This window comes from Cinclus cinclus, chromosome 6 (genome assembly GCF_963662255.1).
Source record: "Cinclus cinclus chromosome 6, bCinCin1.1, whole genome shotgun sequence".
NCBI classification, from domain to species: domain Eukaryota; kingdom Metazoa; phylum Chordata; class Aves; order Passeriformes; family Cinclidae; genus Cinclus; species Cinclus cinclus.
This window is the reverse complement of record NC_085051.1, coordinates 11,479,073-11,491,576: the sequence shown is the minus strand read 5'-3', so window position 1 is coordinate 11,491,576 and position 12,504 is coordinate 11,479,073. Positions and strand designations below refer to the sequence as shown.

Here is a 12,504-nt window from a genome sequence, read left to right as displayed (position 1 = left end):
TAGACCAGCTCAATTTTCCCTCTATGACAACAGAGAGCAAGTCAGAAGAGCTTACCCTAGTTACCAGAAAAAGTGACCCATTAGCAAACTAAATGGTGGTGCAAGACTGATTTTAAGGCATCATTAATACTGCCACCTTCATTTGTTCATCGAGTCCACTCATCTGCTCAAAATAATTAGAGAGCAGAGATCCAGAAAGCTTGACTGGTTCTGACTAAGTGGTTTGCTGCTTCCACCCTGCCAGGCAGCTTCTTTCTTTAAATTCCTGTAATACAGCCTGCTATTAATTCAATTCATTCTGTCTTGGTGTACATTTATTGTATACATGACATCTTCAAATAAAAAATTCTTAGATAGCATGCAATTAAAACATTAACTTTATATTTTCCACATAAAGACACTTACTGGAATCTTTTAGCATACAGAGGCTCTGTATCAATTTCTGCTGTCACTAAAATGAATGTCTTGAACTAAATATAAAACAGCTTCAACATGAAACAGTCATATTGCTGTAATTAACAAATGAATAAGAACAATGAGAATTTGTACCAGCAACAGAAACTATGAGCCATACATTAGGGCAGCTTTCCTGTATTACTCAGCACAGAGAATCCAGAGAAAATGGATTTAGCATTAAGAAGACCCTACAGAACCCTACAATCATAGCCTCTGCCTCTGCACTGTCTGCACCACAGTTTGAAGAATCTGATAATGGTGGGAACCCTCCCAGCTCCTGCAGGGTGGGGGACTGGACACGGAGCTGACCATGACAGGCAAAGAGCAGAGGTTTTTCACAACTGAGTGTTTCAAGGCAAAAGTCAGACAACAAGGGGATTTGAACAGCATCTGAATTATAATCACCATTCATAGAACAGCCCAATTCTACCCTGCTTCCAATTAGAAAATGCTACATAGCACAAAGCCATACTTCAGTGAAAACAGCCATCATAGATTATTTTCAATATATCCTTTCTCATTCTTGGGTTTTGGGTGAGAACTGAAGTGCAAAACCATGCCTGCCAAAGTGCCTAACACAAAGAAGAAAAAAAAAAAAAGGTTTCCAAAGATACAATTTGCCTTAGTTCCAAAGATACACATAACACTTAGGATGAGGTTAATCCAAGACCAGCAGCTAATGTCATACACAGCAATAGGATTCCCAGTTCAGCCAGCAAACATCCTCAGTACACAGAATAAGGTTACAGATACTACAGAAAATGATTATGTTTATCAAACATAAAATTACTTCAGCTTCAAAAATCATGGTCCAAGTCTAAATAAAAAGAGTTGACTGGCAAAACAGATAGTGTGCATACATTTCTGGTATCCACACTCTAGGAAAGACCAAAGCATGGAGTAAATAAAGGCAATTTGGGGAGAGGAAGGCACTGGGAGAAAGAGATGGTACAAACATTGAGAGATCTGAGGACTTCTTAATTAGTCAGACTGACAGATGACCAGCAGCTGGCTTGGTTACATTGTGAAAACAAATACAGGTGCTTAAAATGCATGAAGGGATGGAAAAACAGTCAAACCAAGAATCAGTTTCTTAAAATTAAAGGCAAAAGAGTTTGGTTAAAAATAAGACTTGCCCTATTTTAACTTGCCAACAAAAATGGTAAAATATTCTATTTTTGAGTCTTAAAGAGAAAACTGGGATAATCAAACAAGTAATTAAATTATATGGCCTGAATGATAATAGATGTGAAATGAGATGGCAATCTGTTGATTCAATCTATCCTTTCAAAAGCATACAAAACAACAACCAAACAAAAAAAAAAAAAAAAACACAAACAAACAAAAAAAAGCCCTAGCCTAGCCTTCTGGAGAATACCACAATTCTTATTTTTCAGGATATTCTACTATAATATTAAAGAAAAATTCTTTCAATACATACACAAAGAGCTATTAATACAGTAAGAATTAGCCAAGGTTTACTTTTAAAACAGAAAAATTCTCCGATTCCTTCTTTAGCAAATATTAAAGCATGTATAACTGGAGGAAAAAAAAAAAAAGCACCCCTCTACATTGCAGGAAATAAACGTTCAAAGTCTGGCAGACTAAGGTAAGAAATTCATTATCCAAGAATTCTTGGAATAAAAACCATGATTCAAGAAAAGCTGCAGCTGCCAAATCTGTAAGCAGAGAGCCACTCCATCAACAGACAAATGCTTTCAGATTATGACTTGCTTCCTTCCTTCCAGTTCCTCCTTCTTAAACAGAGCTGCACGTATTTCTCATTAGAGAGGACTCCCTTCTCCAGCAAACCTCTTGCTCGGATATACACAAAGAAGAATTCTTCCCTTTTATCCTGAAACACATAAACCCTCTCTCCCACAATCCCTGTCCCCCTTCCCCCATTGGCAAGACCACCTGGCAAAGCAGAAACTGGAGTGATGGTTAGACCACTCAATTTGCTCCTGGAATTGGGACTCGAACACTTTTTAAAGCAGGTTAAATAATCCATGAGAAAAACCTTCTGGGTCACTTTCACTTCACTGCAGCACTGCTGTTGAAGAACTGGCACCAGGTGTTTCAGCCACTGTCTGCAGGAGCCATCATCCCACTGGATTTGTAACACCTCTACCACATCTGATTCTCACAGCTGGGACTTCCTCTAAAAGCTTCCTTATAAAAGTTACTGTTCCACTTTCCCTAACAGAAAACCTTGAAGGCAAAGTGACTTCACTGCCTGCCTTTCTAAAACAAGGTGGAATATGAGATAGAAGCACACAGGTATGGATCTCAAGGGCAAGTGAAAAATGCATGGGTGGAGTGCCATCCTTCCTCTGGGAAAGCTGAAGGACTTGCTTTAGAGGAAGTAGGGAAAAGACAAAGAAAACAACCATAAAAGGTTCTGATTTTTTTTTCCCTGTTTGTCATCTAGGGAACCCATAGTTGCTTGTAACAATCCCTTATCCCAATCCAAGGAGAACAAACTCCTTTCAACATTCAACTGACAATAAAATGCAGACTTTAAAAACTATGAGAGAGACAAAAAAAAAAGTTTACCCTAACATGTTGACTGTTACAGGTCCTGTTGTTTTCCCATTTTCTTTTGCTTTCCACAATTCAAGAATAGTAATGTTTTGAAAATTGTAACACACTGTGAAACTAAATAAATTTTAAAAAGAGGTCCTTTTGCTAACTGGATATTCAGTGTAAACTCTGCCTGATGCAAATAATCATTTATTCCCTTGATAGGTAAATTCTTCCAAGCCCTTCATGGAAAACAGAAATCTAGGAGTTAATAGATACTCATTCATCATTTAAGTTTTAGCATTCATCTAGTTGATAACAAAACATATTGCCACACACACTTGGGGAATCATTTTAAATGCTGCAACAATGAATTTAAAGCAGCACAGAAAAACAGCTGAGGCCATCTGTATTCTGTGACTGTAAGGTCAGGAAACCAAAAGCTTTTGTTTTTATTGTTCTGGTACTGTTTCAAGGAAGGCGGGAAGAGGTGGGACAAGGAAATGGTAGGACAGGATAGTGGCAGAAGAAATCATCAAGAATGTAAAGCAGCTTTTAAAAAAATAAACAAGGAAAAGTCCTCAGCTTGAATCTTTAAAAGTATCCTAAACATTTTTCTTTCCTATAGTTTTTCTTTTTGTATATTCCTTTGTATGCCATACAGGAAGGCAGACGGACAGTAAAAAATACAATGCATTTTAATCAAGACTGTCTAGCAGAAATTTTCAATTAAATGGTGTTAAAACCAGAATTGTTTTACTAAACCACTTTTCTGTTCTAGCCCGAGCAAAAAGACTTACAGGAAGATATTTAGGTCTGTTTCCAACTAAACAACAGAAGCAGGCCTGAGAATTTCAATGAAAGGCATGTTCTCAGCCATGGGGGTCAGGGGGACACACTATTTCCATTACACAATAGATCTGGAATATGAGCAACAGAAGACACTAAGAAAGGAAAAGGGTGTCTTACCTTCAGAACAGAACACATTTCTTTTACATGTACTAGAAATATATAACAGAAGTGGAGACGAGCATATTTTAAGCTTATTTAATATAGAAACCAGCTGTTCTCCTCATGCCCCCCCTAAGACTAGCAGATCCAATGGGACTTCTCAGGAAAGCCTGAGCACAGACCATTCCAAACAACTCTTCCCAACAACCATGGTCTCCTTCCACAGTGACACATCCCATCCAGTTAAATGTCCCTGCTTTTTGTGCTCCCACAGCCCTCTGGCTCTGAGGATTGATGGAAACACATCTGTGCAAAAGCATAAGGACCAAACCTTACTGAAGCACTCGTCCAGTCCTTCAACCAAGTACTTCCAGGATATCACTGAGATTTTACATTGAAAAGGAAAAAGAAAACATTTTAAAGAACACATGAAGTCTTTCAGCAGGTTTCAATAACATGGAGAGGTCAGAAAAATGCAAAAAAAAATCAGGAAAAGATTTCAGCATATTCAGTATATAACTCCTGGTCAGCATGCTTCACTTCACTATCTAACCATTGAAAACAGTGCTTTGCAGTAACCTGCCTTAATAAGGAATGCTCCCCTTCCAAGTAAAACAAAAAAATGTCCTGTAAGAAAATCAAGTTGCTTGATAAGAGTGATTTCTAATCACAGAAAATTAATCAGATGTGCTGACAGTTTGGTCAACGGATATGACAAACTCCAAATCTTATCTCTGCTCTAGCCATATCCTTCCTTATCATCTCACCACCCATGCCTGCTAAGCTCTCTCCCTTTTACACATAAGCCTATCAAGCTCACCTTTCATGTTCACAACACAAAAATCTGATTAGAACAAAAAGAATGAAGACCTGCAAACAGAAGTCTCAGGTTCAAGTTAACCACTTACAACTGTGTGTCACCACTGTGACACAAGGTCATAGACGAAGACCTCAGTAAGGACAGGAGAGAGACCACAACACCTTGAACTTGGATTTGTCTGCACTTCCATAAAAACTCTGCCAAAAGAATTCTCAGAAACTACCAAGATACTGGTAAACAGAAATTTCACCACTCTTCAGCAAAACTTTTGAAGGAGTTACTTCACATTTCAATTTTAAAAAGAGTTTACTTGACGTTTCCCAGAACCCACATATAAAAGAGACATGACAGCCTTATGCTGGCACCAACATTGTTGACTTAAGGGACTTATCTTTTCCCCAGTGCAACTCTAATGGCAGCTCAGTAGGACACTGCTGGGCTTGGGGGCCAAAATTGGGAAACAACAATTGGCAAGGGAGCTTGCTGAAAGGAAGAATAACAAGGAATATACACAAATAGTAGAAAAGTTCCTTAAAGTTTATGCTTATACTGAAAAAAAAAAACCAAACTTTTCCAAATTCACCTGAAGCTATGTGAAAGAGTATCTGTTTCTGTAAAACCAACCTTTTTTCCTCCCTCAGATACTGGAATGTTACTTTCTCTGAAAAGGTTCCTTTTTCCTGTCATGCTTTTTGTCTCTAGAAGGCTTACCCATGAAATGAGATAAAGTTTATTTCTCAAAATGCTTCAGTATTCACATGTAAATGACTCAGTACATGTATCCACAAGTACACATTGTATCTGACTGTGGCTGATAACACAGCCAGTAAAAAAACCAAAAATCCTAAATAAAAAAAGTCAGTATTCTATATCTCTACAGGAAAACTTGAAACCAATGGGCTCCAGCCCATCAAACTCTAAGTGGAGTAGCATTTTCCTAGAAAGGCTACAAAACATGCCTTGAGCAGAAACACTCCAAGTAAATTCTACATCATTCATCAGCCTGTGCTGGAATGCTTGATAATTTCTCTGTGCAATAATGTTTTAAGCCTCACAGGGATAGCATTCCAGTTCACTGCAAGCTTGACTACAAACCACAAATCTGAAATGGTTGTCAAGAAATTGAGAGAGTAATTACTGCACAGCGTGCATCAGTAAGTAATTGCTTCTGACACTGTCACTTCATGTATTTCTGCTACGTGAGCCCTGCAGGTTAGTGGGAAGTCAAAAGATAAGTAGGAGAAGTCATTACCAAGAACACTCAAGTAGGACTTCCCTAAGTCAAAAGGCAGATAAAAAACAGTTGTGCTTCATAATCTCAGAATCAATAATTTGAAGAATAGGGAGAAAAAGTTATTATTTGCAAATGGGAGTGTTTCCCATACAATCCACTCAAGAGCTTTTTGTGTAGCCTCTCTCTTGCAAAATAAACTGCAAAAATTCTCCAAAACAACAGGAAAAAAACAAACCAACAACAAAAAACCCTCTAATGGACAAGAAGCCAAATGAACCCATCTTTGTATGTCCTGCCTTAGTTGAAATTCCCATGTTTTTTTTTAAAGGCTTAAAAATAGAGTTGCAAACTTCAGTTCTTTAGACAGTGTTTTAGAACCTTAAATTTATTCTCAAATCAAGAACTTGCAACCTTTCTCTTCCCCCACACGTTGCCAAAGAGCCTTCCAAGTAAACCAAATTTATGACTCAGTTCAGAAGGGTGGAAGACTGAAGAGTTCTGTGGGTTTTGAGGGGATTATTCTGTAAAGCACAGAGCTCAATTGACCTAAAATACAAATATGATAATGACAAGATTGGCATTACAGAAACACCACCAATAAACTGTGGCTTCAAACGCAGTTCAGCAAAGTACAGCTGCTTCCCCCTTACATCAGCTCTGCCATTCTTTATTCTACATATCAGCTACCCTAGCACGTCTGCCTCAGTTCCCAAAGAGACAAAAGACCATTTTGGCACTCAAACATGGCAAACAGCTCCAACTTCTTGGGAAAAGATCGAGGGGGAGGGAAGGGAGGAATAAGCTATTATCTGGATTAAAATCTTTCACATGTGCCCGTGCAAGGCCAGCCAGAAGCTGTTGCTATCTGCTGCCTGTCCAGAGTGACCTGCGTGGAACAAGGTGTGCTGTGAGCCTTGGGGCCACTGCAGGGGACTCCCACGGAGTGAACACCTTGCCAGCAACCCCAGAGAAGCAAAGAACTCCAAAATATCCCTTTCAGCATCAGAATGAACCCCCAAGGGAAGAGGCACACCGTTGGGAACTGTGGGAAGCTTGCATGGATACCATCCACATGGACAAAAAGAAGAGGGTGGAGGGAAAACCACCAAAAACAAAACCCCACAATCATAGAACAATTTAGCCTTTGGTAAAATCAAGCAATAGTTCCCACCAACACAATTCACTTCTGCAGCAAGTGTTGGTACTACCACCACAGCAAAGATAGAGGAATTTACTCATTTGTTCTTTAGTCAAGGAAAAAACAGTATTGCAGAAGGGCTCCACTGTAAAAATCACAGCTGACTCCAACCCGAGATGTCTTAATTCTGAAATTAAAATGCCTAACAGAAGAAATTACAAAACAGGTCAAATGCCAATCAGAAAATTATATCTGCTGATTTAAATTAAGTTTGCTTTTTTTCTTCTTCCTCCTCTTTCCCTTTAGCTACCCCTTACAAATACCTTTGCAGCAAAATAGAAGCCTGCAAGTATTTAAGTGTGTTGAACTTGGAAATGAACACAGGTGCTGATAACAGCCTTACTTCTTGGACTACCAGAATGGAACAACTACACTAATTCCAAAACACTAAGCAATTTATTGGCTTACATGTGTGCCAGTGCCTTCAATCATGTCATGACGTATTCTTTTAAAAGTTTATATTGATACAGAATTCCATGAGAATAACCCCTAATAATACATAAAAGATAATATGTCATTTCAAATTTGAGGCCAACAAAATAGAAAAATAATGACACTTCAATTACAGAGAAATGAGGTGAGACGACGTTTCTGTTTTCCTGGTGAGGAGAAACACCTTCTCTAATATGAGATTGTCAGAATAATTTTGAGTGGAGCTAGGTGAATACTATACACCAGGTATCATCTTCTTTTCACACACCAGCAGTAATCAAGTGGCTCCTGTGGCAGCAGAGATGCCTTACTTATAACCAGTCACGTTATGCTACTTAATCTACATGCACAGAGATCTTGCCTCAACACCATTAAAAAGAAAATACACACACAAAAAAAAAGGGGTATGACAGACGAGGAATCATAAAAATTGCATCACGTCATCACATAAGAGAGTGAAAGCAGATCTGATATGAATGAAAAGGCTCATGAAGGGTCTCTACAGGAAAGATAATTCCTGGACAAATGGACAAATTCCTGGACAAATGCTTCACCCAACATTCATTTTCATTCTCCTCTAAGGAAGAAACTCATGATCAGGTGGACAACTCAAAGCATCATGATAAGGACTAGAGCAAAGGAACACAAGTCCACCTACTGAATAAAGTAATTTTTGGTCCAAACCTTAAAAAACAGTTCAAACTGTGACGAAAGGAAGGGGTAAAAAGTACAGGTGACAGACTAGTCATTGGTTTTACTCTTCTTTTTTTAAAAACAATCCTATTATTAAATCATCAATCTTTCCTTCCCAGATCATAGGCCTTCTTTTTTTTCTTTACACTTTCTCCTTTGTAACACTGCTCTTTCTGAAACATTATCATCTTTATGACATGACATCCAACATTACCAAGGTACGTTCAACAGAAGATTTTAATTAGAACATGGGTTCCAGATATTTGGATCTGAGTTCTGTATTTTGTAAAAGCAACTCCAAGACCACAATTTCACATAAGTGTAAGGCAATGGCAAGCTGATGCTTTGTTTTGCCACTCCATAATAAACGAACTCTGTTGACCAGTGATTACTAAAAACTTAACACATCGGAGAGGAGGAAAACAAAATCATTTTGTTCCATGTTCTTTCCCACTAAAATCCCAACAGTTCCACAGAGTGCAAGGCTTCCCCCCTTCATTCAGATCACATCTGATTAACTTAACAGATAAAAAACTCCAGCTGAGAGATGAGCCTCAACTTCATTCTCATCACCTTTCCAGGGCACAGTCATACAATCTAAATTAACAAATCCTATCATAATGTTGCAGCATTACAATACATTATATTACATACAGGAGATTTTTGGTGGTGTGTTTCATCATTTCCAGCTGGTCACCACAATGACCAAGAGCCAGCAAAGTGCCTTTGCTCCAAAGAAGGCCAATGGTATCCTGGGGTGCACTAGTCAAAAACCTTTTCAATTTATATAAATATCTAACAAAGTGCAAAGATGATAGAGACAGGCTGTATCCCATGCCAGGACCAGAAATAACAGGCACAAAACCAAAATGCAAGAGGTTCCATCTGAACATCAGGACACACCTTTTCACTGTGAAGGTAACAGAGCACTAGCACAGGTTCCACAGGGATGTTGTGGAGTCCCCATTTTTGGTAATACCCAAAATCACCTGGACATTGTCCTGTCAGCAGCAAGGCTGGACCTGACAACTGCCAAAGGTCCCTTCCAACCTCGTGATTTGCTCTGTGAAGGAAATTTACCTGCGACAGACATCAGCAGTGTAATGAAAAATTTCTGTCATGGCTTCTGGCGTACCAACACCATCTGGAAACACGGAAACACACCGCAGTTCCTCTCTCACCCAGCGTAGCAGATGACACTAGAACTTAAGCTTCATCTAGCACTGGGGTTTTTGTTCTGTTTTCTTACCACCTAGCAAATATTTTCAATGTCCTTTAGCAGGTCATCCGGTGGGAACATAATTATCAAAATAAGAAATGATGCCCAGAATTGAATTTAGGGGGGAAAAAAAAGCCCTAGCAATAGAGACTCTTTACAAGTTCCAAATACAGGATTTCCCACTGCACTAAAAAAAAAACCAAAACAAAAAAAAAAAAAAAAAACCAAAAAAAAAAACATATATACATATTCTGTGCCTCTTCATCAGTCAGCCAACTTTTTCAGGAAAGAGCTTTACAGCTGTGCTATTCAATAAGCTTCCAACATACAAAGGGAAAACGCCATCAGAGGTTTCAAACAAAGTAACTAGACCAAGCATCAATTCCCGAGCTGACGCCGGGTTTCCAAAAGCGCAGAAAACGCCGTAGCACCGATATTAACGCCGAACACCTGAAATGCACGGGTCCGGGTGCCGGCCGAGAACAAAGTGTGCCGGCAGCATCCCCGGAGGCGGCCGTGGCTCCCTGCGGCGGAGGGTGGCGATGACATCATGCCAGGCTGGCTCCGGCAGCCCTGGCGCAGGAGAGAGGGAGAGGGAGGGAGGGAGAGGGAGAGGGAGGGAGAGAGAGGGAGAGGGAGGGAGAGAGAGGGAGAGGGAGGGAGAGCCCCGGAGGGACCCGAGCCGTGCCCGGGCTCGGCGGGAGCGTCCCGGCTCCCAACAATGGGCACTGCTGAAGCCAATTGTTTCAACACTACGAGGATTCAGAAGCTATTTTGCAGCGCAGAAATCAGAGGGAGGTGGGGAAAGAAAACAGCGCACAATGACCCTTTCATTCAAACAAGAAAGGCTTCCAGGAAGTACAAAGTGTTTCCAAGCCTTATCCAAAAGCCACTGGAATCAACAGAGGCCCTCTCCATTTTTAGCAGTGGACACTGGAGGAGGCTATAACCCAAGACACAGTTTGAAAGCATTATCAGTCACATAATCATGCATTATTAATAACACAACAAACTCAAGAAAAACGCACACGAATTCCACCTGGCCTTTATGCTTTGACATTATCAGAAATTTCCCCCACATTGTTTTAAAATCTTTTCTCAAATCACATAAAAATCTGCCTCTCCCACAAATACTAAAACCTCTTTTCCCCCCAACCCCACACCTTGTCACATGTAACACCATTCCAGAACGGTGGTGCAACAGCAGATATCAGGATATACCACACAGCACAGTTTTACATACTACAGATGCAGTCCTTGACCAGGAAAGCAAATACAGAAAGAACATCATGCTCCAGCTTTCAGACCTGCACACTCCGACAGAATATTTTTTTTAAAGGCACTGATATCTTCCAGTTTACTAATAGATAGCCCAAAGTAATACACTGCTGGTTTTAAATTGAATTATGTAAGGAGAATTATTCATGTGCCTATGAAGAACAGGGAGCATTACTGAGTGTGCCTCGCACCACATTACACAAATAGGTTTACAGTAAATAATAAAATTAACATCTTGTTAACTGCTTTTGATCTATAAACTTTGTTCACTTGTCATTTATTTTTAAAAAAAATCCTCACATATCTCTCAATGAAATTGCATTTCATTTTGTTCTCTTAGATTTCTTAAATCAAATTGATACCGTAATTTGCAGTGCCATTACATACAGACTGTTATGCTGTAATCACTCCTCAAGTCTCAAACTGTAGCCTACAGTCACTTAAATATTAGACAAACATGAATTCTCTTAGGGTAAGGTATTGCTCAGCATGAGGGAGAGATGAGAAATTTTGTTTGAAGTCATTAAACAAAAAAAAAAGAGCTTCCATAACAGCCAAAGTTTAGAAGAGCTCAATGCAAGAAGTCAGTTCTAATAACATGAATTCCACTCTACGAGGAACAAGCGTTTATTTAGTGAGGGACAGCTTAAACGCAATAATGTAAAAAAACCCATGACACCTTATAAAAGCAAACTACTTAAAAATATCGAGGTCGGCGACGAGAGAATGTATTACTTGGTCAAGTTCAGAGTTCAAATACACAAAATCAGTACTGATGTAAGGTCAGGTTTTCACCACCACAGTCAGAGATGCTAAGCAATACTCTGATTTAACAGAGCCAGTACAATGAGACTAAAGCTGAAACGAGGTGCTGCTAAAACAGAGAACTGATTTTTAACCTTAAAAACACTGGTTTGACACAGTGGTGTGGTCTACATTGATATGGTTTAGCTGTGTATTCGGTGCGAACATTCTCACCTAACAGCGGAGTAATCACTTCCTAAACCGATTTCTTTTCGGATATTGCAGCAAGAGAACTCTTACTCTGTGCTACAGAAAAAAAGGTAACACTGAACACACAAACGGTCTTCGCTGTCTCTCCCAAATCCGACTCCTTAAGAGTGCCTGTGTGTCTGGAATGCCTGGCTAAAGTTGACACACGCAACGCGGCTCCGAAGAGAGCGCAGGACATCGCCGCTGAGGCTCAGACGACCGAGAGCGACGGCACCGCAAACGCGCGCTCTGCCCTCCCTGCCCGGGCTGTCGGGGAGTTCGGGCACCTGTACCGACCCCGCTCCGTGCCCAGCCGGGCATTCCCGCAGCGCCCGGGGCTCCCGGCGGGGCACGGGCAGCGCCCGGGGCGGCGGCGCGGGGAGGCGGCGCGGTCGGACCCCGCCGCCCCCTCGCCCAGCGCCGCCGGCCACTCACCGGAGAGCTCGTCCGGCTCCAGCCCGGTCTCGGTGTCCAGCCCGCAGATGACGAAGTAGTCGGCGAAGCGGCCGGGTGCCGAGGAGCCGCCGCCGCCGCCGCTCATGCTGCAGGGCGAGGGGCGCGCGGGGCTCAGCGGGAGCGGGGCCGAGCGGCGCCGGGAGCGGGGCCGGGATCTCCGGCTGCGCCCGCCGCCTCCATGGCGGCACGGGGCGGGCGGCGCCGCGCGGCATTCTGGGAACGCCCCCCGCCGCTATGGGGGGGGGGGGGGG

General features: G+C 41.2%; 1 protein-coding gene across 5 annotated transcripts in view; it reads right to left on the bottom strand.

Annotated features, from left to right (window-relative positions):
* DENND5A (DENN domain containing 5A) overlaps window positions 1–12,338 on the bottom strand; it is a 64,031-nt gene extending 51,693 nt beyond the window's left edge. For all 5 annotated transcript variants that reach the window (XM_062494420.1, XM_062494421.1, XM_062494422.1 and 2 more), the window contains exon 1: window positions 12,233–12,338. In XM_062494420.1, the coding sequence (XP_062350404.1) occupies window positions 12,233–12,338 (106 nt within the window). The remainder of the gene's footprint in view (window positions 1–12,232) is intronic.
* Between the last annotated feature and the right edge of the window lie 166 nt (window positions 12,339–12,504).